Source organism: Macaca fascicularis, chromosome 3 (genome assembly GCF_037993035.2).
Source record: "Macaca fascicularis isolate 582-1 chromosome 3, T2T-MFA8v1.1".
Taxonomy (NCBI): Eukaryota; Metazoa; Chordata; class Mammalia; order Primates; family Cercopithecidae; genus Macaca; species Macaca fascicularis.
In genome coordinates, this window is record NC_088377.1 from 111,049,584 (window position 1) to 111,072,756 (window position 23,173).

Consider the following 23,173-nt stretch of genomic DNA (forward strand, 5'->3'; position numbering starts at 1 on the left):
TGTGGTTCTTGTCTTTGGTTCTGTTTCTATGCTGGATTATGTTTATTGATTTGCGAATGTTGAACCAGCCTTGCATCCCAGGGATGAAGCCCACTTGATCATGGTGGATAAGCTTTTTGATGTGTTGCTGAATCCGGTTTGCCAGTATTTTATTGAGGATTTTTGCATCGATGTTCATCAGGGATATTGGTCTAAAATTCTCTTTTTTTGTTGTGTCTCTGCCAGGCTTTGGTATCAGGATGATGTTGGCCTCATAAAATGAGTTAGGGAGGATTCCCTCTTTTTCTATTGATTGGAATAGTTTCAGAAGGAATGGTACCAACTCCTCCTTGTACCTCTGGTAGAATTCAGCTGTGAATCCATCTGGTCCTGGACTTTTTTTGGTTGGTAGGCTATTAATTGTTGCCTCAATTTCAGAGCCTGCTATTGGTCTATTCAGGGATTCAACTTCTTCCTGGTTTAGTCTTGGAAGAGTGTAAGTGTCCAGGAAATTATCCATTTCTTCTAGATTTTCCAGTTTATTTGCGTAGAGGTGTTTATAGTATTCTCTGATGGTAGTTTGTATTTCTGTGGGGTCGGTGGTGATATCCCCTTTATCATTTTTAATTGCGTCGATTTGATTCCTCTCTCTTTTCTTCTTTATTAGTCTTGCTAGCGGTCTGTCAATTTTGTTGATCTTTTCAAAAAACCAACTCCTGGATTCATTGATTTTTTGGAGGGTTTTTTGTGTCTCTATCTCCTTCAGTTCTGCTCTGATCGTAGTTATTTCTTGCCTTCTGCTAGCTTTCGAATGTGTTTGCTCTTGCTTCTCTAGTTCTTTTAATTGCGATGTTAGAGTGTCAATTTTAGATCTTTCCTGCTTTCTCTTGTGGGCATTTAGTGCTATAAATTTCCCTCTACACACTGCTTTAAATGTGTCCCAGAGATTCTGGTATGTTGTATCTTTGTTCTCATTGGTTTCAAAGAACATCTTTATTTCTGCCTTCATTTCGTTATGTACCCAGTAGTCATTCAGGAGCAGGTTGTTCAGTTTCCATGTAGTTGAGCGGTTTTGATTGAGTTTCTTAGTCCTGAGTTCTAGTTTGATTGCACTGTGGTCTGAGAGACAGTTTGTTATAATTTCTGTTCTTGTGCATTTGCTGAGGAGTGCTTTACTTCCAATTACGTGGTCAATTTTGGAGTAAGTATGATGTGGTGCTGAGAAGAATGTATATTCTGTTGATTTGGGGTGGAAAGTTCTATAGATGTCTATTAGGTCTGCTTGCTGCAGAGATGAGTTCAATTCCTGGATATCCTTGTTAACTTTCTGTCTCGTTGATCTGTCTAATGTTGACAGTGGAGTGTTGAAGTCTCCCATTATTATTGTATGGGAGTCTAAGTCTCTTTGTAAGTCTCTAAGGACTTGCTTTATGAATCTGGGTGCTCCTGTATTGGGTGCATATATATTTAGGATAGTTAGCTCTTCCTGTTGAATTGATCCCTTTACCATTATGTAATGGCCTTCTTTGTCTCTTTTGATCTTTGATGGTTTAAAGTCTGTTTTATCAGAGACTAGTATTGCAACCCCTGCTTTTTTTTGTTCTCCATTTGCTTGGTAAATCTTCCTCCATCCCTTTATTTTGAGCCTATGTATGTCTCTGCATGTGAGATGGGTCTCCTGAATACAGCAGACTGATGGGTCTTGACTCTTTATCCAGTTTGCCAGTCTGTGTCTTTTAATTGGAGCATTTAGTCCATTTACATTTAAGGTTAAGATTGTTATGTGTGAACTTGATCCTGCCATTATGATATTAACTGGTTATTTTGCTCGTTAGTTGATGCAGTTTCTTCCTAGCCTCGATGGTCTTTACATTTTGGCATGTTTTTGCAATGGCTGGTACCGGTTGTTCCTTTCCATGTTTAGGGCTTCCTTCAGGGTCTCTTGTAAGGCAGGCCTAGTGGTGACAAAATCTCTAAGCATTTGCTTATCTGTAAAGGATTTTATTTCTCCTTCACTTATGAAACTTAGTTTGGCTGGATATGAAATTCTGGGTTTAAAATTCTTTTCTTTAAGAACGTTGAATATTGGCCCCCACTCTCTTCTGGCTTGTAGAGTTTCTGCTGAGAGATCTGCTGTTAGTCTGATGGGCTTCCCTTTGTGGGTAACCCGACCTTTCTCTCTGGCTGCCCTTAAGATTTTTTCCTTCATTTCAACTTTGGTGAATCTGGCAATTATGTGTCTTGGAGTTGCTCTTCTCGAGGAGTATCTTTGTGGCGTTCTCTGTATTTCCTGGATTTGAATGTTGGCCTGCCCTACTAGGTTGGGGAAGTTCTCCTGGATGATATCCTGAAGAGTGTTTTCCAACTTGGTTCCATTTTTCCCCTCACTTTCAGGCACCCCAATCAGACGTAGATTTGGTCTTTTTACATAATCCCATACTTCTTGCAGGCTTTGTTCATTTCTTTTTCTTCTTTTTTCTTTTGGTTTCTCTTCTCGCTTCATTTCATTCATTTGATCCTCAATCGCTGATACTCTTTCTTCCAGTTGATCGAGTCGGTTACTAAAGCTTGTGCATTTGTCACGTATTTCTCGTGTCATGGTTTTCATCTCTTTCATTTCGTTTAGGACCTTCTCTGCATTAATTACTCTAGCCATCAATTCTTCCACTTTTTTTTCAAGATTTTTAGTTTCTTTGCGCTGGGTACATAATTCCTCCTTTAGCTCTGAGAAATTTGATGGACTGAAGCCTTCTTCTCTCATCTCGTCAAAGTCATTCTCCGTCCAGCTTTGATCCGTTGCTGGCGATGAGCTGTGCTCCTTTGCCGGGGGAGATGCGCTCTTATTTTTTGAATTTCCAGCTTTTCTGCCCTGCTTTTTCCCCATCTTTGTGGTTTTATCTGCCTCTGGTCTTTGATGATGGTGATGTACTGATGGGGTTTTGGTGTAGGTGTCCTTCCTGTTTGATAGTTTTCCTTCTAACAGTCAGGACCCTCAGCTGTAGGTCTGTTGGAGATTGCTTGAGGTCCACTCCAGACCCTGTTTGCCTGGGTATCAGCAGCAGAGGCTGCAGAAGATAGAATATTTCTGAACAGCGAGTGTACCTGTCTGATTCTTGCTTTGGAAGCTTCCTCTCAGGGGTGTACTCCTCCCTGTGAGGTGTGGGGTGTCAGACTGCCCCTAGTGGGGGATGTCTCCCAGTTAGGCTACTCAGGGGTCAGGGACCCACTTGAGCAGGGAGTCTGTCCCTTCTCAGATCTCAACCTCCTTGTTGGGAGATCCACTGCTCTCTTCAAAGCTGTCAGACAGAGTCGTTTGCGTCTGCAGAGGTTTCGGCTGCGTTTGTTTAGTTTACTGTGCCCTGTCCCCAGAGGTGGAGTCTACAGAGACAGGCAGGTTTCCTTGAGCTGCTGTGAGCTCCACCCAGTTCGAGCTTCCCAGCAGCTTTGTTTACCTACTTAAGCCTCAGCAATGGCGGGCGCCCCTCCTCCAGCCTCGCTGCTCCTTGCCGGTAGATCACAGACTGCTGTGCTAGCAATGAGGGAGGCTCCGTGGGTGTGGGACCCTCCCGGCCAGGTGTGGGATATGATCTCCTGGTGTGCCTGTTTGCTTAAAGCGCAGTATTGGGGTGGGAGTTACCCGATTTTCCAGGTGTTGTGTGTCTCAGTTCCCCTGGCTAGGAAAAGGGACTCCCTTCCCCCTTGCGCTTCCCAGGTGAGGCAATGCCTCGCCCTGCTTCAGCTCTTGCTGTTCGGGCTGCAGCAGCTGACCAGCACCGATCGTCCGGCACTCCCCAGTGAGATGAACCCAGTACCTCAGTTGAAAATGCAGAAATCACCGGTCTTCTGTGTCGCTTGCGCTGGGAGTTGGAGACTGGAGCTGCTCCTATTCGGCCATCTTGCTCCGCCAGAAATTTGTTTTAAAATTTTGAATTTTCTCTTGGCACTTGTGAGCATGCTCCTGAAGGTCATCATCTTTCAGGACCCGCAGGGATCAAGAAGTAATGGCTTTTACCATGTTAATGGTTTTCTCCATCCATGATACTAACCAAAGGGAGATTCTGTAATCCTCAAATGATAGCTATCAGAAGCCACAAAGAACTTAAAGACAGTGGCAGGATAACCAGAAAACCCTGCCCAAAGTTTGGTGAGTCAAGAAGCAGGAAAATGGTTAGGAAGCCTTCCATTTCAAAGTTGTTAGTTCTGATACAACTGGCGTTTTTAAACTTAAGTAAATCCCTTATATTTAGAAGAGATAATAGAAGACAGAAATAAGTACAAATAATACCCTTAGTATCATTGCTTATAGTTATTTAATGGAAATCTCTAGTGAACTTATTGCAATATTATTCATTGAAAAAATGATACTTGGGCATTTGCACATTGTAAACTCAATCATTTGGAGACTTGTTTTAAAAATGAGGAAAGGAGAAACCCTTCTATACAGCGTTATGGTAAGTATTGAATGAGGTAATATAAGCACAGCACTTAACACATAGTAAGTGCTCAATAGTTATTACTACTACTATCATCATTATTATCATACCAGTCTTGAAAGAACTTACAAACTAATGAGAAGGGAGATAATTATCATGTGTGACTCAGGTTGCAATTTTCAAAATTTACTTATTTAATGCCTGTAACTTGGAAGACACTGTTCAAAACACTGGAAATTTAGTTCAGAATTAGAAAGGCAACTCTTGCCCTCATACTGAGAACAGTTAGACATGCAATAGGTAAATACATGTGGTGGGGTAAGGGTAAGTGAGCTATGAACTATAAAGAGGAAATACGCAAAATTGGGCAAGAAGGGACTTCAGACTGTCGTAAAGATATAACATCTGTGAAAAGAAGAGGGGAGGAAGCAAAACTAGAAAGAAAGAGCACTAGACTGTGCTGCAGATACAACACTGTCTCAGTTAACACAAGAAACAGCTACAGCACGGAGCTTTTCTATTAGAAGAGTCTCACATTGGGCAAAAATGGCCAGGTTTTACTACTATCACCATGCTCAGTCATTGGCTAGAGACTCAGTGAGAAGAGCATGTCTTCAGCTTGAAAGTTGCAGTGGATTCAGTAGACGTTGCAGCTGAAGGCAGTCAGCTAAGTGCACTCCTTAGAGCTGAGCAATTTCTTCCTAGAATAGAGATCTGAGCATCGCACCTCTACGGATGCCACATTTCACTCTTTGTGCCATGTGATTCACCTCTCTACACAAGTGTTGAGTGTTGGACCCTTCGAAGTTCAGTTAGTCTCTCTTCCTGAGCAAAAATTTAGAAGAGAGGTGTTAGTGGAACCAACTATAATCCCATTACTGCAGTTCTTGAAGTTACAATTGGTACTCCTTGTCCTCCTTTTCCACTCCGTATTCTAAAGATTCCCCAATCTGGCATCAACTCTGCTGGTCTTGGGAGCTTACCTAGTGATGTAGCTCAAACTAGCTTTCCTGAGAAATCTGAGTCCAGTGTAATCATATCCTCCTCAGTCACGATTGAGCAAGGGAGGGCCAAGAGGCACCAAAGTGGATCATTGGAGTTTGCTACATTTTCCTCCTACCTCCTCCTGCTTATCAGAGGATGATGGCTCCTCTTCCTGCCTGCTCATCCCTGGAAAAAACACTCCAAAATGTCCACCTGACACCCATAGCTTATTCAACAGGACCTTTGCTGTCTTGGTGGATCATTTAATCATTTTTGAAACTCAACAACTCTAACTATTAAGTCCTAAATTTGGTTTTCAGCTTTTTCTGTTCTCCCATTGCAGGAGATAAGAACCTTGGCCTTCACCCTTTTCAGAAATTATTAGTTAACTGATTGCAACTTTTCACTATTTTTCATTAGAACATCGTTGCGGTTTATTAACAATCAGTCAATATCATTATCCTTTGTATCCTCCACATTTTTATTACATCACCCAGTATAATCCCCTCCACTCAAACATCCTTTCCAGTCATCCCAGTGAAATTTTTAGCAAATGCACCACTTCTTTGTGCCAGGGACTATCTGTGTTCTACCCACCATCCAGGATGAGGTTCTCAGTGTCAGCCATGGGCAGGGAAGGTGGGGGTAACCCAATCCCTAAACCCCAAGTTACTACTTACTTAGAATGCTCCCAGTAACAACTATCTCCATTCAGAGCCTTCATGAATAAGATACTAAGACTTAAGACGAAGTCAGGAATTCAAGAGATTTGGGAAGGATGGAAGGTGGCATGGTAAATCTTGAGAAATATAAAGGGGAAATAAACAGAATTGACGTGGGTGAAGCTTGAGGCCAGAATATGAATCTGATATTTATAAAAGGAAAAAGGGAAGGAATCAGGACTAGGCAAGAAGAGTGTCTAGTGTGTTGCAGAGCTGAAAAAAGTCTCAGCAAAGAAAATGGGGAGATCTGGAGCAAATAATATCTTTGGAGAAGTCCCACATTGGGCAGAAATGACCAAGCCCTAATATTCCTTTTCTGTTGGGGAAAAAGAAGAACATGGTCCAAAAAGAACATGGTCTAGGCTTGAGTTCTGTATTGGCTCTCTAAGGCACTGCAATAGAAACATGTTAGCTAATTGCAATCCTTGAAGCTGAGAGAAAAATCTGAGCAGCGCAGTTCCATGGCTACCATTTGGAACTCATATTCTAGTGAAAAAAATCAAAACTAATCAAGTATATATGAAAATATATATTGTGCTAGGTGGTTTGTGTGCTATGGAGAAAAAAGCAAGGCAAGAGTATTAGGGAGGGTAAGACAGAGGAGGAGAGTACTAGTTTATATAGGGTGGTAAGGGATCACCTGATATAATATAGAGCGCTTCTCTTATAAACTGGGATTATCGAGGGACCTATTTATCAGAGTGATGGAAGTGATAGAGTGAGATAGGTGAATATCTGAGAAAGAGTATTACAGTCAGAGGAAGCCGAAGTGCAAAGGCATTGAATCAGATAATATTTGAGAAACAATTGGCTGGGTGCAGTGGCTCACACCTGTAACACCAACATTTTGGGAGGCTAAGGCAGGAGAATTGCTTGAGTCCAAGAGCTGCAAGCATTGCTTCAGTCTGAGAGTTTGAGACCAGCCTAGGCAACATGGCGAGACCTCATCTCTATAAAAAATAAAAAATTAGCTGGACGTGGTGGCATGTGCCTGTGGTCCCAGCTATTGAGGAGGCTGAGTGAGAGGATCGCTTGAACACAGGAGGTTGAGGCTGTAGTGAGCCATGTTTATACCACTCCTGGGTGACAGGGTGAGATCCTGTCTAGAAAGAGAGAGAGAAAGAGGAAGAGAGAGAGAAACAGAAAAGAAATCAACATAACTAAAATGAGTGAGGGAGAAGGGGAAAAATGAGATGTGTTCTCATAGGTATTAGGGTGTAAAAATAGTGTAATGTGTAGCACCCTGTAAGACGTGACGATTACTTTTACCCTGAGAGAGACAGAAACTTACTCAGAGTTTCCACTTGTCTGTCAAATAAATATATTAAACTTGAGGTGTTCAAAATGAAATGGATCTCCTGATCTTTGCCATGCCCCAGATCTCCTCTTCCTGGGGTTTTTCTTATGTTAGCTGATAACAACTCTTTCTTTCCAGGTACACAGGCCAAAACTTTGAGATCATTCTTGACTCTTTTCTTTTCTTCAAAATCTACATACAATCATCAACACATCTTGTTGAATTTTCTTCAGATTGCATCCAGATAACAATCCCTTGATATCACTGCAGCCACTACCAATATGGGTTACTGCATAGCCCCGCATCAGGTTTCCCTCTCCCTACTTGTCTCCCATAGATTCTATTCTCAACACATTAACAAGAGGGAATCCTTTCAAACTGCAAGTAAATCGTCAAAAGTTTCCAATGGATTACATCTTAATCAAAGTAAAAGCCAAGATCCTTAAATGGCGAAAAAGGTCATTCATTGTATAACCCCGACTCCTGTTACCAAACTGACCTCATCACCTAGTATCCTTCTTTCCCTTCACTTCTTTCTGTCATAGTGGCCTTTGTGATGTTCCTCCAATATCCCCAGCATCCTTCTACCTTATCTTCATTGAAATGTCAGTTCTTTCTGCCTGGAAACTTCTCACCTAATATGCAGTTAACTAACTCCCTATTGCCTTTGAGTATTTGTTTGAATATCATACTTCTTCTTAATAACCTTATTTAAAGTAGCAACTTGCCCCCAAATTCCAGCACTCACCTGTATACCGAACAATTTTTCCCATAGCACTTACCACCTTCAACACAATAACGAAGTTTTTTATTCAGATACCTATCTTGTTCACTGATTTATACCCAACTCTTAGATCAATTCCTGGATCAAGGCTTAGATCAAGTACTTCATAAGCATTCAATAAAATTGTTTTGAAAAAAATTGTATAATATATTGTTAAATTTACTTTGCAATAAACTTACTGTCCAATAGGATAACATTATTCTAATCTGTTATATGTTAATGCAAGTAGTATATTAATGTATAATATGAATTATATTTTAAAATTTTACTTTCTTATTAAGTGGGAGTACCTCTTAATAAACTAGGCTCAAATCAAAAACTAGGCTCAAATCAAATAAACTAGGCTCAATCAAACTGCCCATTTTTTAGGTTAAAAATGGATTGAATTTGTCAGTTTCATGTGTTACAACTTAAACTAATACTTTCTTCACATCATAAGTGAATAGTATAATAGCAAAAAAGTTTGAAAAAATATTAAATCACAAAATCACACATATAGCATTTAGTCTCCAAATATACAAATAACTTATAGATTTAAGGATTAATGTAAAACCTAATAACATTTATTACAAAGAAAAATCACAATTAAAAATAATATACCAAGAGGTAGTATAAGTAATGAGAAAAAAATTATTTGAACATAGTAGTTTATAGCATCCGGGGGAATATTTTTTTCCTTTATACCTCTCTAATTTTCCACCTTTAGAAAAAGAAATAAAGAATTTGGAGAGGGTTTAAACAACAACTAGTGTAAGAACTAATATAATTGAAAATTTGAAAGAGAGATTTATCCCAAAGGCTAACTGAAATGGAATTATTTCATAGGAAGAGAAAAAACCTGAGATGAAAAAAGTAATGACAGATTTTAAGCAGTTTTTATAAATGATAGTTTAAAATAGATGTAAAGAAGCATATCTATCTGCTTAATCTTTGAATCATCTTCCAGATTTTTAGGTGCCAGCAGAAAGCACATCACTTTAATAAAGAGATATGAGATACACTAGAGTATACTCCCACCTTTACTCTGTATTTGAGAGCTACAGCTCTACTCTACAGGTCACATTAAGTTCCAGTTTTCTGTGGCTCTGCCATTTCCTAAGGCAGGTGTAAGCAACCTATAATCTGAGAGCCAAATTCTGCCTTTCTTCCACTTTTGTAAATAAAGTTCTTAATAGCTACACCCATTCAGTTATATATTGTCTATGGTGTTTTCACAATACAAGGGCAGACTTGAGTAGTTGTGGCAGAGAACACACAGCCTGCAAAACCTAAAATATGTACTATCTGGCCCTTCACAGAAAAAAACTTTCCAAACCTTGCCATACAGTGATATCTTTTGCTACGTGGCTAATTCTAGCTCACTACCAACATCCCCACATTTTAGGCAATGGTAAGAAGGCAACAAAACCAAGCAGAGGGCACATCGTTTGCTATCCAAAAGACCAACTTTAACTTGCACATATCAATGCCACTCATCCCCTTGGCATCAAGGTAGTGGGGTAAAAATATGCCACCTAAAATATGTGGGGGTGGTTCTATTACCAAAAGGCAGAAAGAGTAAGTAGACACTGAGGAACAACGTGCAGTCCCTGCCAGATAATCTGTGGCACAAAGAAGGTAATGTAGGTGGACAGGATAAGCAGTTGCCTACATCGTTTAATTTCTCAACATTAGACAATGAGATTAGTTCATCTTAACAAAGAGAAGCACTTCACACAATAAAAGGCTGCTCCATCCAGTAACTTTACCTCTTCCTTCCTTATTCCTAATTAAATGTAAATTGCCTACAAATAATACTAATATTTGAAAGAGTAGATCATCAGATTTGGTGTTTCTTGTCAGTGATTAAAAATAAGCATTCATTCTCTGCACCGGTAACTTTAAGGTGGTATGCATACCTCCTGTGCAGAGCTGCTTGTTGTTACTCTCTAACAACTCAGTGTAACTTCAAAGACAGAAGCTACAGATTCAGTTGTTTTAGGAACATTTTTATATTCTATTTTCACCTCCCCCAACCCATGTGAGATACATACATACACATAAATCTAATATACACTCAACAAATTCATATTCACTTATATTTTTCATGGCCTTATCTTGGCAAGTATCCATATTAGGTGTACCAGGGTACCAGGGAATATGGATATAGGATCAATAAATGGGACAGGAGTGAGAAAACTATAGTCCAAGGGCCAAGTCCAGCCCACTGCCTAATTTTGTAAGTGAAGTTTTAGAGAACACAGCGATGCTTATTCATTTGCACATTGTCTGTGGCTCCTTTTTTTTTACTACAGAACTGGGGTTGAGTAGTTGCAACAGGACTCATGACCTGTACAAATTAAATTATTTACTCTTTCATCCATTAAAGAAAATGTTAGCCAATCCCTAAACTACAGCATTCTAAGGAGTCCTTATTTTTATTTGCACCTAGATTATAATTAAAATTGCAAAAAATTAGTTGGACTATAAGCAAGAATTTTTGAACTATAAATATAGTTCAAAATATAGACAAATCCTAGAATTGATTTCCTTTTATATTTGAATTCTTTTCTTAGCACTCCTAAGAACAGAAAAAGTTCTCATTTAGTTTAGGAATATTTTCATAAAATGAGTAAGTTTAATTAAAAAATGATAGTCTTTTCAGTAAATGTTTCTGGGTCAATTGAAAACCAAATAAATTTTGGCCACCACCTTTATTACTCATACCATACAAAAATCATTTCTAGGTTGGTTACAGTTCTAAATGTTAAAGAAAAAACAGGCTTTTAGAAGAAAGCATAAAATAATATCTTCATGATGTTAAAATATATTAAGATTTCTTAAACATGACATAACACTAAGGAGTAAAAAATGATAATTTTGACTACACTAAAACTAAGAACTTCTTTTCATCTAAAGATATTAAATGATTCATACTTCCTGATTTCAAAATTTACTACAAAGCTACAGTAAACAAAACAATGTGGTTCTTGCATAAAGACAGGCAAATAAACCAATGAAATAGAATAGAATGCCCAGAAATAAACCCTCACATATATGGTCAAATGATTTTTGACAGGGATACCAAAATCATTCAATAGAGAAAAGATAGTGTTTTTAACAAACAGAACCAGGAAAACTGCATATCCCCATATAAAAGAATGAAGTTGGACCCTTACCTAACACTATATACAAAAATTAAGTCGAAATGGATCAAGGACCTAAACATAAGACCTAAAACTATAACCTCTTAGAAATTAAAAAAAAAAAAAAAGTAAAAGATTTACAACATAGGATTTGGCAGTGATTTCTTAGATATGATACCAAAGGTACAAGCAAAAAGAAAATATAGACAAATTGGACTTCATGAAAATGTAAAACTTTTGCCCAGCAAAAGACACCATTAACAGAGTAAAAAGACAACTTACAGAATGAGAAAAGTATTTGCAAATCATGTATCTGATAAAAGATTGATATCCAGGATATATCGAGAGCTATTTTTACTTAAATATACATAAAGAAACAATTAGTATTTTTCTCAGAATATTTTTCAGACATATACAAGGTTTTGAAATGTATAATACATAAAATAAATCATAGAAACTTTCTGTCCAGTAAAGGTCTTGGAAAAAAAGAAATAAACAACCCAATTCAAAAATGAGTGAAAGACCTGAAGAGACATTTCTCAAAAAAAAGATATACAAATAGCCAATAGGCATATAAAAAGATCCTCAACATCATTAATCATTAGGGAAATGCAAATCAAAGCTATAGTAGGATACAAACTCACACCCATAAAGGTGGCTACTATCTAAACAAACAAACAAATATAAAATAAGTGTTGGTGAGGATGTGGAGTAACTGGAACCCTTGCACAGTGTTGGTGGGAATGTAAAATGGTAGAGCCACTGTGAAAAACAGTTTAGTGGTTCCTCAAAAAATTAAAACTAGAGAGCAGCACAAATGAGCCCGAAGGACATTATGTTAAATGAAATAAATCAGGCACAGAAAAATACCACATGGTCTTATTCATATGTGGGTGCCAAAAATGTTAAACTCATGAAGTGGAGAATGGAATTGTGGGTTTTCAGAGTCTTGGAAGGGTAGTGGGAGGGGAGGATAGAAAGAGGTCGGTTAAATAATAGAAAATTATTTTTTAAATTAAAAATGGAATTACCATATTATTAGCAATTCCACTTCTGGGGACACATCCAAAAAAAAAATTGAAAGCGGGGTGTCAAAGTGATCTGTGGATATCCATGTTTATAGCAGCATTATTCACAATAACTAAAATCTGGAAGCAATCCAAGTGTCCATCAACAGATGAATGGATAAACGAAGTGTGGCATATACATGCAATGGAATATCATTCAACCCCAAAAAGAAAGGAAATTCTAATGTGTGTTAAAATATAGATGACTCTTTAGGACATTGTGCTAAGTGAAATAAGCCAGTCACAAAAAGACAAATACTGTATAATTCCACTTGTATGAGCTACCTAGAATAGTCAAATTTATAGAGACAGAAAGTAGAATGGTGGTTGCCAGGGGCTGAGGAAAGGGGAGGATGAGGAGTTACTTTTTTAATGAATATGAAGTTTCCACTTTATAAAATTAAAAGAGTTCTTGGGATGGATTATGGTGATGGTTGCACAATATTATGAATGTATTTAATGCCACCGAACTGTACACTTAAAAATAGGTAAAGTGATAAACTTTACATTATATCTCTTTTACCACCATAAAAATTGGAAAAAATATAAATGAAATTTTTAAATATACCATAACGAGAGTGAAAAGGAAAGCCACAGAGTTGGGAGAAGATATTTACATCACATATATCTGACATGAAACTTATACACAGAATGTTCATACAAATCAATTTTTTTAATTAGAAAAATCCAAAAAACAGTGGAGCAGTACTTTATTAAAGAGTCAGTAACTAATTGGCCAACATGAAATGGTGCTCAATTTTACTAATCATCAGGGAAATGTAAAATAAAACTGAAATGAGATACTCATACACATCTTTAAGACAGCTTAAACTAAAATGATAGAAAATTGCAAGTATTGGTGAGGATGTGAAGAAATTGGAACTCCAATATATCATTTGTGACAGTGTAAATTGTTACAAACATTTTGGAAAACAATTTTATAGTAACCATTAAAACTGAGCATATACGCTATAAAGACACATGCACACGTATGTTTATTGCGGCACTATTCACAATAGCAAAGACTTGGAATCAACCCAAATGTCCATCAGTGACAGACTGGATTAAGAAAATGTGGCATATATACACCATGGAATACTATGCAGCCATAAAGAAGAATGAGTTCTTGTCCTTTGTAGGGACATGGATGCAGCTGGAAACCATCATTCTCAGCAAAGTATCGCAAGAACAGAAATCCAAATACCACATGTTCTCACTCATACGTGGGAATTGAACAATGAGATCACTTGGACACAGGAAGGGGAACATCACACACCAGGTCCTATTTTGGGGAGGGAGGGGGGAGGGATAGCATTAGGAGATATACCTAATGTAAATGACGAGTTAATGCGTGCAGCACACCAACATGGCACATGTATACATATGTAACAAACCTGCATGTTGTGCACATGTACCCTAGAACTTAAAGTGTAATTAAAAAAAAAAACTGAGCATATGCATAATCTATTCCAATTCTAGGTGTATTCCAAACAGGAAAGGATAAATGTGCTCACAAAAAGATAGGTACAATAATGTCTATGATACTTCTATTTGTAGTAACTAAAAGTTGGAAACTATCCAAATGTCCATCAACAAGAAAAGGAAAGAACAAATAAATAGTGGTATATTTACACCATGAAATACTATTCAACAATGAGAATGATATGCACAAATTGCATAAATAAAATATTGACTGAAAGACAAAAGAGTATACAGAATATGATTTATTTTTATAGAATGTTCAAAAATTGGCAAAAATTTCAGAAATCAGATAGCAATACCTTAAGGAGTGGTTAATGACTGAATATGGGCAGAAGATTGTGGGGGAGGTCATATGGGATGCTTGTAATGTTTATTTTCCGTTTTGTGTGCTGGTTACGTGGGTGTGCTTACTTTGTGAAATAGTCTCGAGCTATACATTTAAGACTTAACTGTTTTTACATTACCTCAAACTTCAAAAAGGCATTCCATTTCTTGATTTGGGCACTGGCTTCATGGATACGTTCACTCTGAAAATTCATAAAGCTGCACATATATAATTTGTGAATTTTGAAGTATATACACTGAACTTCAAAAAAGTTTACCTAAAATATGAAATGAAAAAAAGAACACAAAATAAATGGATATATATTCTTCTCTATCTCTAAATCAGCCATGGTCACAGCCATACATAATTTGAAATTGAATAGGGAGAAGACAATGCTCTCTTCTCCAGGTTAGTGGAAGGAGTACTTCTTATGCCTTTCTCCTACAATCATCACAGACATCTACCTTTGTCGTATCTTTATTATTTGCCCTAGAAGTTCATGTTTCCAGAATAACAGAGGAAGGGATATGAAAAAGGAAAGGTAGGGTTTTTTAAATTGAGGGGATTTATATATTTGCTTTACTCCCTGGATGCTTTGTTTATCCACCTTTCTCCCCTTAGCACCCTTAAACCCAGGTTTCAGCTCATTCAATAATTATGGGTCATTTTTTATTCTTGGTCATTTTTTTTCTTTGATTCTGAACAGTTTAATAGTATAAACAAAATGTTTTATGTCTAATGGGAATGGTCAATAGAAATAAACTAGATAATCAAATAAGCAAAACTGATTGCCATTTCATAATCATTCCTTGAAATATTTTGAGCAAAATTTGTGAAGGAGTTCTCGAACTTTTTATAAATACCTCCGTATAGGTCACTGAATAACTGTAAACTATAGGCCTAGAACACAGAGGAATCAAGGTTGAACTTAACTTCTTTTAATCCTCAGTTGAGTTTTTAAAAAACATCTCTCCCTTAACTTTCAAATCTAGAAATGAAAATAATGATTCCTTCCAATAGGATGAACTGTAACACCATTGGTACTTTGTAAATTTACTGATTTTGTCATGTATACTTACTGTGGAACCAAATACCCACAAAAGTCTTCTAAAAATAAAATGACCATTTCACAATAAGCAGAGAAAAAGAATTTCAGTTATTCCTATAATTGATTATAATTATAAATGAAATAACTATAATTGTTAATTTATATAACTAATTGTAATTATAAATGAAAAACCCTCATAACTTAGATTTTAGCATTTTTTGCTTTAATTATATTAACATGATTACAACCTTGTAAGATAAACAGAAATTAAGGTGGTATAAACAGAAGTGTTTATCCTGGGATTTTTATGATGAAATAAAAAAGAATATATTTTAAAATAATTGCTGTAGGTGTATCTATCAGGATATTTAAAAAATTCCTAATACTTTAATACAAGTATTTCAACCCAATTCTGGGCACTGGTTCCATTGCTTTTACTACAGTTCCTTTTGAGATATGATTATTGAAATCTCCGTTCTTTGCCAGGTGCAGTGGCTCAGGCCAGTAATCTCAGCACTTTGGGAGGCCGAGGTGGGAGGATTGATTGAGGCCTGAGCAAAATAGTTAGACCTCCTCTCTAAAAAACAAAACCTTTAGCCTGATGAGGTGGCCAGTGCCTGCAGTCCTAGGTACTCAGGAGGCTGAGGTGGGAGAGTTTCTTTAACCCAGGAGTCTGAGGCACAGTAAGCTATGATTGTAGCATTGTGCTCCAGCCTCAATGACTGAGTGAGACTCTGTTGAAAGAGAGAGAGAGGGAAAGAAAGAAAGAAAGAAAGAAAGAAAGAAAGAAAGAAAGAAAGAAAGAAAGAAAGAAAGAAAGAAAGAAAGAGAAAGAAAGAAAGAAGAGAAGAGAAAAAAGAATGGAGGGAGGAGGAGGGAGGGAGGAAGGGAGGAAGGAAGGAAGGAAGGAAGGAAGGAAGGAAGGAAGGAAGGAAGGAAAGAAGGAAGGAAGAAAGGAAAGGAAGAAAGATACATTCCCTTGGCTAAAATCATAAAGGAGTTTGGTTCAATGAAACTATCTCTTTAGTCTTGTGAAAGCTTCTGACCCCCATTTTCTGAAATTTTAAATTTAAATATCAACCATATTTTCCTTCATTAAGTTCTCCAATGTATTATATTGTGAAACTAGATTCTCAGTTGACTGAGGTGTTTAATACACTTGCAAATAGGTTGTAAATGAATAAAAAGTAAGTCACTGAGAAGCATTTAACATAATTTAAAAATCAACAATAAATTTGCCCAATATTTAATAACATATTAATTTAAACAAGGGTTAGAGAGCATGTTACTACTTTTTTGAAACAAAAATCAGTTCTCCCATTTACCAGTTTCATAGCCACTGTTGACAATCCTATGAGTTTTTGTTTTTCAGCCTTCCCTTTGAAAGAAGCTTAGCAAAAATCAACTAAGTAATAACCAAAGATCTATTCTCATTAACATCTTCCAGGATCACAAATTTCAATTATTCTCTGCCTGAGTTATCACAATGCAAACTGGAGAATGAACAGTAAACACAAGCAAAAGAAGATAAAATCTCTTAGAAGATCCAGAGACACCAGACACAAATGGGTTAAAAGAAGAAGAATTCAAGGTTATACTGTTCTGATTACACAGAGAGAGGCTAGGAAGAAGAAAATGAATTGAGATTACCTGTTAGAAACAGGAGGTTTCTGGTTTCTGGGAGCTGTCCAATGTACTGAGTGAACCATCTTAGCCACAACTTACCCCTTAATACGGACTGATGTCCTGGGCGGTTCTCTTTTGAACCGAGATGTTTCCACATTCATCTTTTTAGGCTATTTCTTCTAATCTACCTTTAAAATTATCTTCTAATCTGTCATTTTGACCCAATGGGTCTTTTAAATAAATCTTTACACATTACTGAATAATTAAGTAAATATAGTTATTGACAAACAAAGAAAAAGGACCCTTTTGTTAAAATATTAGGGATACTAGAGAAAATATAAAATGAGTAAACTCTTATTTTTATTATGCCAAATTTAAAATCTCTTTCTTATCTCAACGATCTAACGATAATCAAAAAGCTCCTTTAAATATAATTCAATAAGTCATTGTTTCTGCTCTTAAATCTTACTGTAGGACAATACAAATCAATGAGGAAAATAAGCCAGATGGAAGTGTTAGGTTTTTTTCTTTGTTCAGGAACAAATACTCGATCCGCAATTTAAAAGTCCGAAGACTCCTCAGCAGAGGGTGAACTGATTGACTCCTTGGCTTATCAAGGGCAAATCGCATTTCTGAAAAGAGCTTGAAGTGGTTTTGTTTGTGGGGAGAGTTTGCTTTGTCCCCCACACTGAAAGGTATACAGCAAAGCCCGAGCATAGAAAATGTCCTGAGCTTAAATTTGTCATTTTATTGCCGTCATAACGTTTCCTCTTGGAATAAAATCCTCTATTTTATATGAGCAGGAGGTAAAGGTAGGGAAAGGAAAGTCAAGTATCTCAATTGTTAGGCTGATTGCATCCAAACAGACTTTAGAAGCAAGGGTTTGTAACGTGGCAGGAGAGCTGTTTGCGATGCCCTGGAAAGAAAAAGAAAGCCGGTTCCAACAGCGACTCTGGGGAATGCACTCTCGGCCCCCCTGCCATGCTTACTTAAGCTAATGGAAGGTCTTGCCTTTCAGCAGCCGCTGCACTGGGATACCAGACAAACAGCTCCCCTCGATCCCAGGCAGGCAGGGCCCCTCTTCAGGACATCATTAAAAGCACATGCACTTGCTCCACATCCATTGGCAGATGGTGGCAAGATTCAAGACTCCTATCCTGAAGTCAAGGAGAAGCCATCGCCGTGGAAAACATCCTCGCTTTGAAAATCCAACACGAAATTAAAGAACTACACGAGATAAGGAGCCCGGAGAACATTAGTTGGCTGCAGGGGTGAAGACAGACACAAAAAGCACAGCAGGTAAGAGCTGGGGGTTGTTGCCAACAAGGAACTGTCCCGGGTGGCGCAGAGAAAAGGATCTCAGAACTGGAGGCCTGTCCCTTTGAGTCTTCCATGCGTGCTCAAGCTTGTCATCTTCCATAAGCTTCGAGAGAAGGGACGTTGTCAGAGCATTTCTTATCGGTGCGACTAATCCTGTTATCAGCTCGGTTATAAATATTTAATGTTCCCTGGCCCTTCGGTGATGGTGCCCCATCAGATTCAAGGCTGTTAAGAATCTCCACCAGCAGCCTCGCCCCTCCCTGCGGAAAACCGATGAGAGGCAGGGCCAAGCCGAAGCGATGGCGGCCTATCCAGAGAGCTGCGTGGACGCTACGGTGCTGGACTTCGTCGCAGACCTGTCCCTGGCCTCCCCGGGACGCCCTCTCCTCTGCGACTTCGCACCCGGGGTCTCCTTTGGGGATCCAGCCCTTCCGCTCCGAGAAGGAAGACCCAGGAGGATGGCGCGGTTTGAAGAGGGGGACCCAGAAGAAGAGGAGTGCGAAGTGGACCAGGGGGACGGAGAAGAGGAGGAGGAAGAGGAGCGCGAGAGAGGCGTCTCCCTATTAGGCCGCCCCAAGAGGAAAAGGGTGATCACCTACGCCCAGCGCCAGGCCGCCAACATCCGCGAAAGGAAGCGAATGTTCAACCTCAACGAGGCCTTTGACCAGCTGCGGAGGAAGGTGCCCACGTTTGCTTACGAGAAAAGGCTGTCCCGGATCGAGACCCTCCGCCTGGCCATCGTCTACATCTCCTTCATGACCGAGCTCTTGGAGAGCTGTGAGAAGAAGGAAAGCGGCTGAACCGGGTGGGGAGAGTCTGCCCTTCCTGGTCTGGTAGTGCTGGGGTGTGTCAGGACCGGGTACTGGGTGAGGCTAAAGGGCCAAGAGGGACGCCCCAAGACAGAACGTCTGGCCTTCTGGAGGTCGGTTTCGAGATTGTAAGATCCCTAAAGTCCCCGAGCAGAGTGGCTGTTGTAGAGTTCATATCTATGCGACCGCCCTAAGTGAAGTCGGGGTCAGGGGCGAGCGGGGATGTCAGAGCGCGAGAGGATGAGTCCGGGCCGTCCAGGCTGCTCCTAAGAGCTTCCGTGGGCTAGGTGGGTGGGAAGAGAACCCTCCTCGCAAATGGCAGACTTTGGAGCTTCTATAGAATCTAACCTCTCCTCTTTACTTTTTTTTTTTTTCATAGAGATAATAAAGTAGAAATTCTTACTTTTTAAAAAGCCTCAAGAGTCGGTGGTGCGCCATCCCCAGCAGGCGCTCCAGCAGGCGCCTGCAAGGAGGCTCTGGAGCAGACGCCGCGAGGGTGCGGGGATGCGAGCTTTGCTGGTAGCCAGAGGGTTCTGTCTGGTCCTCCGATGCTTCTCCAGGAACTGAGGGAAGGAAACATGGAAGGCAGAGCAGTCGAGGGGAACTGCTGACAAAGTGGGACCTCTGAGAAGGAACACCCTTGCTGTCTTCCATTTCCTCTCCCTCCCCTCCCTTCCTCTCTCCCGCGCGCGAGCCCTCTCTCTTCCTTTCTCCCTCTCCCTCTTCACCTGGTTGATTCCAGAGGGACCATGGCTCCTTGTCCCAGGGCCACAGTGGTGTTCATTCAGTGCCTTAGCCAGAGTGCAAATCTACGCTTTGCATCTTAAGTGCAGCGTCAGCTTCCCTGTTCCAGTGCCTTCAGGCCGCAGGCCAGAGTAAGGGGCGAGTGCACTTGGGTCACTCCTGGGTCGCAGGGGGCCTTGGGTGCCCTGCAGCTTCGCCACCAGTCAGCGTTTCCAACTGTCCCCCCGGCCAGGGGTTGGAGTATGTGAAGGTGCCTGGATCTTTCTAGGAGCAGGGCCGCCTGAGCGCTCACTTTAACGTTTTTAGCTGTAGGGAGGAAAGATAGCTTTCACTCTAATGGCTTCTAGAGACTACCCGACAAAAAGTCCAAAGAAGAGATGCCTTCTGACGCCTTGCAAAACGACTGCCATGCAGACGAGGTTGAAGCGGGTCCATGCTGAGAGGCCGCCTCCAGTTTGGACCCGTGCCATACCAGGATTCTTCCTTCTAGGTGACGTGCTAGTACCAGAACTGGGGTATTTCAGAAAGGAGTGGGTACCTGAGGAGAGGAACCCGATTTAATAATGCCCACGTAAACATAAATTCAGTAATTCTAAAGGATAATCCCCAGTGATTCCAACACTTTATTTCGCCCCTCATTAGGCACAGGAATAGGCGGGGGCCTGTGCGAACACACAATTCTCTGAATTATGTTTTCAGAAAGAGAATTCATTTCATTAATAAGTAACATATACTCATCCTAGAAATTTTGGAACACAAAATTTCAAAAAAGAAAAAAATCGAATCACTCCACATTACCATACTGTTAGCATTTTCATCTATTTATTTCCAGTATTTTTTTCCCTGTACAGTTATAAATTCAATACATTTAACTAATTTGAGATACCTTGGGATACTGATATTTTTCCACTTGACATTATAGAAGGTGCAATGTTTTTCCTTAACTTTCAATATTATCCAAATGTGATTTTGATTACCATATCTTATTGTCATATCCATGTATCACAACACCATCCCTTTACAGATAGATAACTATTTCCTTTAAAAAAAAATAAATGATGCTGCTAAGAGCATTCTTGTAAATGTCTTCTCTGTCTATTATTATTTCCTAATATTTGATACCTAGAAGTGAAATTTCTGGATTCAAGTTTGTGGATACAAATGGCCAGATTCCCTTCTTGGTGGGTTCTGTCAGTTCACTCTCCCACCCTCTAGTATTGCAGGAATTTGCCTGTTTCCCAGCCCATTCATTAGTACTTTGAATATTTAAAACTTCTCTTAGTTTTCCTTTCAATAGGGCCTGGCTTAGTTCTCAAATGAGCCCCCATTCCCAAGATTTTTATTATTATTATTTTTATTGTGTCTTTCTATCAAGAATTTTTCGAACTCTACCACAAGAACATCAGAATAAACAGCTAAATGAAAAAAATACACAAACAGCTAACACTAAACAACAAAACCCCATAGTGTTGTTTTTTCTTATTCTTCTACCAATTCAAGTTCTCCTAGAAATTAAACATCATTCTTTTTTTAAAAAAAATCATCTGAAAGTGTTGAATAAGTAAAAAGAAAAAAAAAGTAATTCCAATCTAGGAATTCTTAATATTTTGTTAAAGGAACCAGTTTTGAAAACCAGAAATAAAGCAAAATTGTGTAGACCAGGGACCATCAACATTACTAAGTCCTGAGGAGTAAGCACAGCCACCCGTTTTCCTTAGTCTTCTCCCTCATATTCTAACACATTTTGTTCCTAGTAAGCAAATAACATTCCTCCAGTGAATACCTCTTCATGATAGTAAATGATACCTAAAAAACTTCTAAATGAAAAGTCATTTTCTTATTATCACTAGAGGAATTACCCACCCTTCTTAAAAAAAAACTTTAACAGTTTATAAATGCTTTGCTATTTGTAAGTTTACATGTTTAGGAACTGCCTCAAATGTAGTCTTTTAAGATATTTCCATAATAATTTTACTCAAAGTAATTTGAACCCAGGTAAGGATAAGAGTCACATAGAAAGGGATTGACTTATTCCTTTCATTAAATACCAATAGAGATAAGATAAAATGATCCACATCCTGAGCTTAAATGGAATGTACCTCCATATTCTGACCCTCAACTTTTCTAAGCATTATTTTAATTTTAGTTTTCCTCATGTTAGATGCATAAAATCAGTGCACCTTTAGTACAAGTTTTTTGTTTTTTTGTTTGTTTGAGATGGAGTCTCGCTCTGTCACCAGGCTGGAGTGCAGTGGTGCCATCTCAGCTCACTGCAACTTCCAACTCCCTGGTTCAAGCGATTCTCCTGCCTCAGACTCCCAAGTACCTGGGATTACAGGCATGTACCACCACGCCCAGCTAATTTTTAATACAAGGGTTTTTGTATGTGACACCCACTATATTAAAATAGTTTTACTGTTTATTATCTCCTAAACCAACATTGATAGAAATATGAGTAGATATTGACTTTTCAGTAACTTCAACCAGGTTTTTTTAAGACCTAATGGTGTCAGTTACTCCTGGAAAATTAAAATAATTTGTTTTTGAAATCTTAAAGTCATTTGAACATTTAGAATCTAAATACCCTCTGAGATGTTGCTTGGAGGCGATTTATTTATATACTCTCTACTGATGATGGAACACTCCCTTTTGGTCTCAAACTAAGTTCCCCATAGCTATCAGATTACTATTGGTATTCAGACATGTAAGCCATAAAAAGACCTAAATGAAATCATATTTGAAAGACATAATTAAGCTTTCTGAGGAATCTAAAAATAATCAGAAGCCCTTACCATCAACAAGGAGTCATTTAGGCTGATCGTCTATTACAGTTAGTTGCCCAATGTTAAAGCATATTTTGGCAAAATTAAGTTCTGGAAACTGAACCAAATATTCTGCTAGTATGCCTAATTCCTACATGCAGACCTATAATACAATTAAGACCCTTGGATTTGTGTTTATTATCACATTTGTCAGCATTTCCATTATAAAATAGTCTTTTGGAAGGTTGATAACATAGCTATAAAAATCCCGAGATGAAACTTGATAAGCATGACTTTAGGATACCTCTTTTTCTTAATTACAGATCTTCAAAGGAAACTGCTAAGGTAATGAAGCCACAAGTACATTTTACATGTGCAGTTCCAAAATCTACCTGATACTTTAAAAAAACAAAATAATCTATTTAATACAAAATATAATTTAGACTATTATTTTATTTTTATCAAAAAGAGCTAGCAGATTAGTATTGAATGTTAAGTACTAACTTAACTTTTTATAGGATGATATTATTCATGCAATTATATTTTAAATGTTTTTGGAAAACTGGTGAAGTTTGCTATATATCATTAACTTGGCACAAGTTCACTCAAAGGTTCCTGAACTTTGCCAACATTTTGGGTGAAGTTAGGCCCAAGTTCTGGTCAGCA

General features: G+C 38.6%; 1 protein-coding gene across 1 annotated transcript; it reads left to right on the forward strand.

Moving 5' to 3' along the window:
* The first annotated feature begins 18,467 nt into the window (after positions 1-18,467).
* FERD3L (Fer3 like bHLH transcription factor) lies at positions 18,468-20,813 on the forward strand. Its single transcript, XM_015447372.4, has one exon. The coding sequence runs from the start codon at positions 18,492-18,494 to the stop codon at positions 18,990-18,992; it is 501 nt and encodes a 166-aa protein (XP_015302858.3). The 5' UTR covers positions 18,468-18,491; the 3' UTR covers positions 18,993-20,813.
* The last annotated feature ends 2,360 nt before the right edge of the window (positions 20,814-23,173 follow it).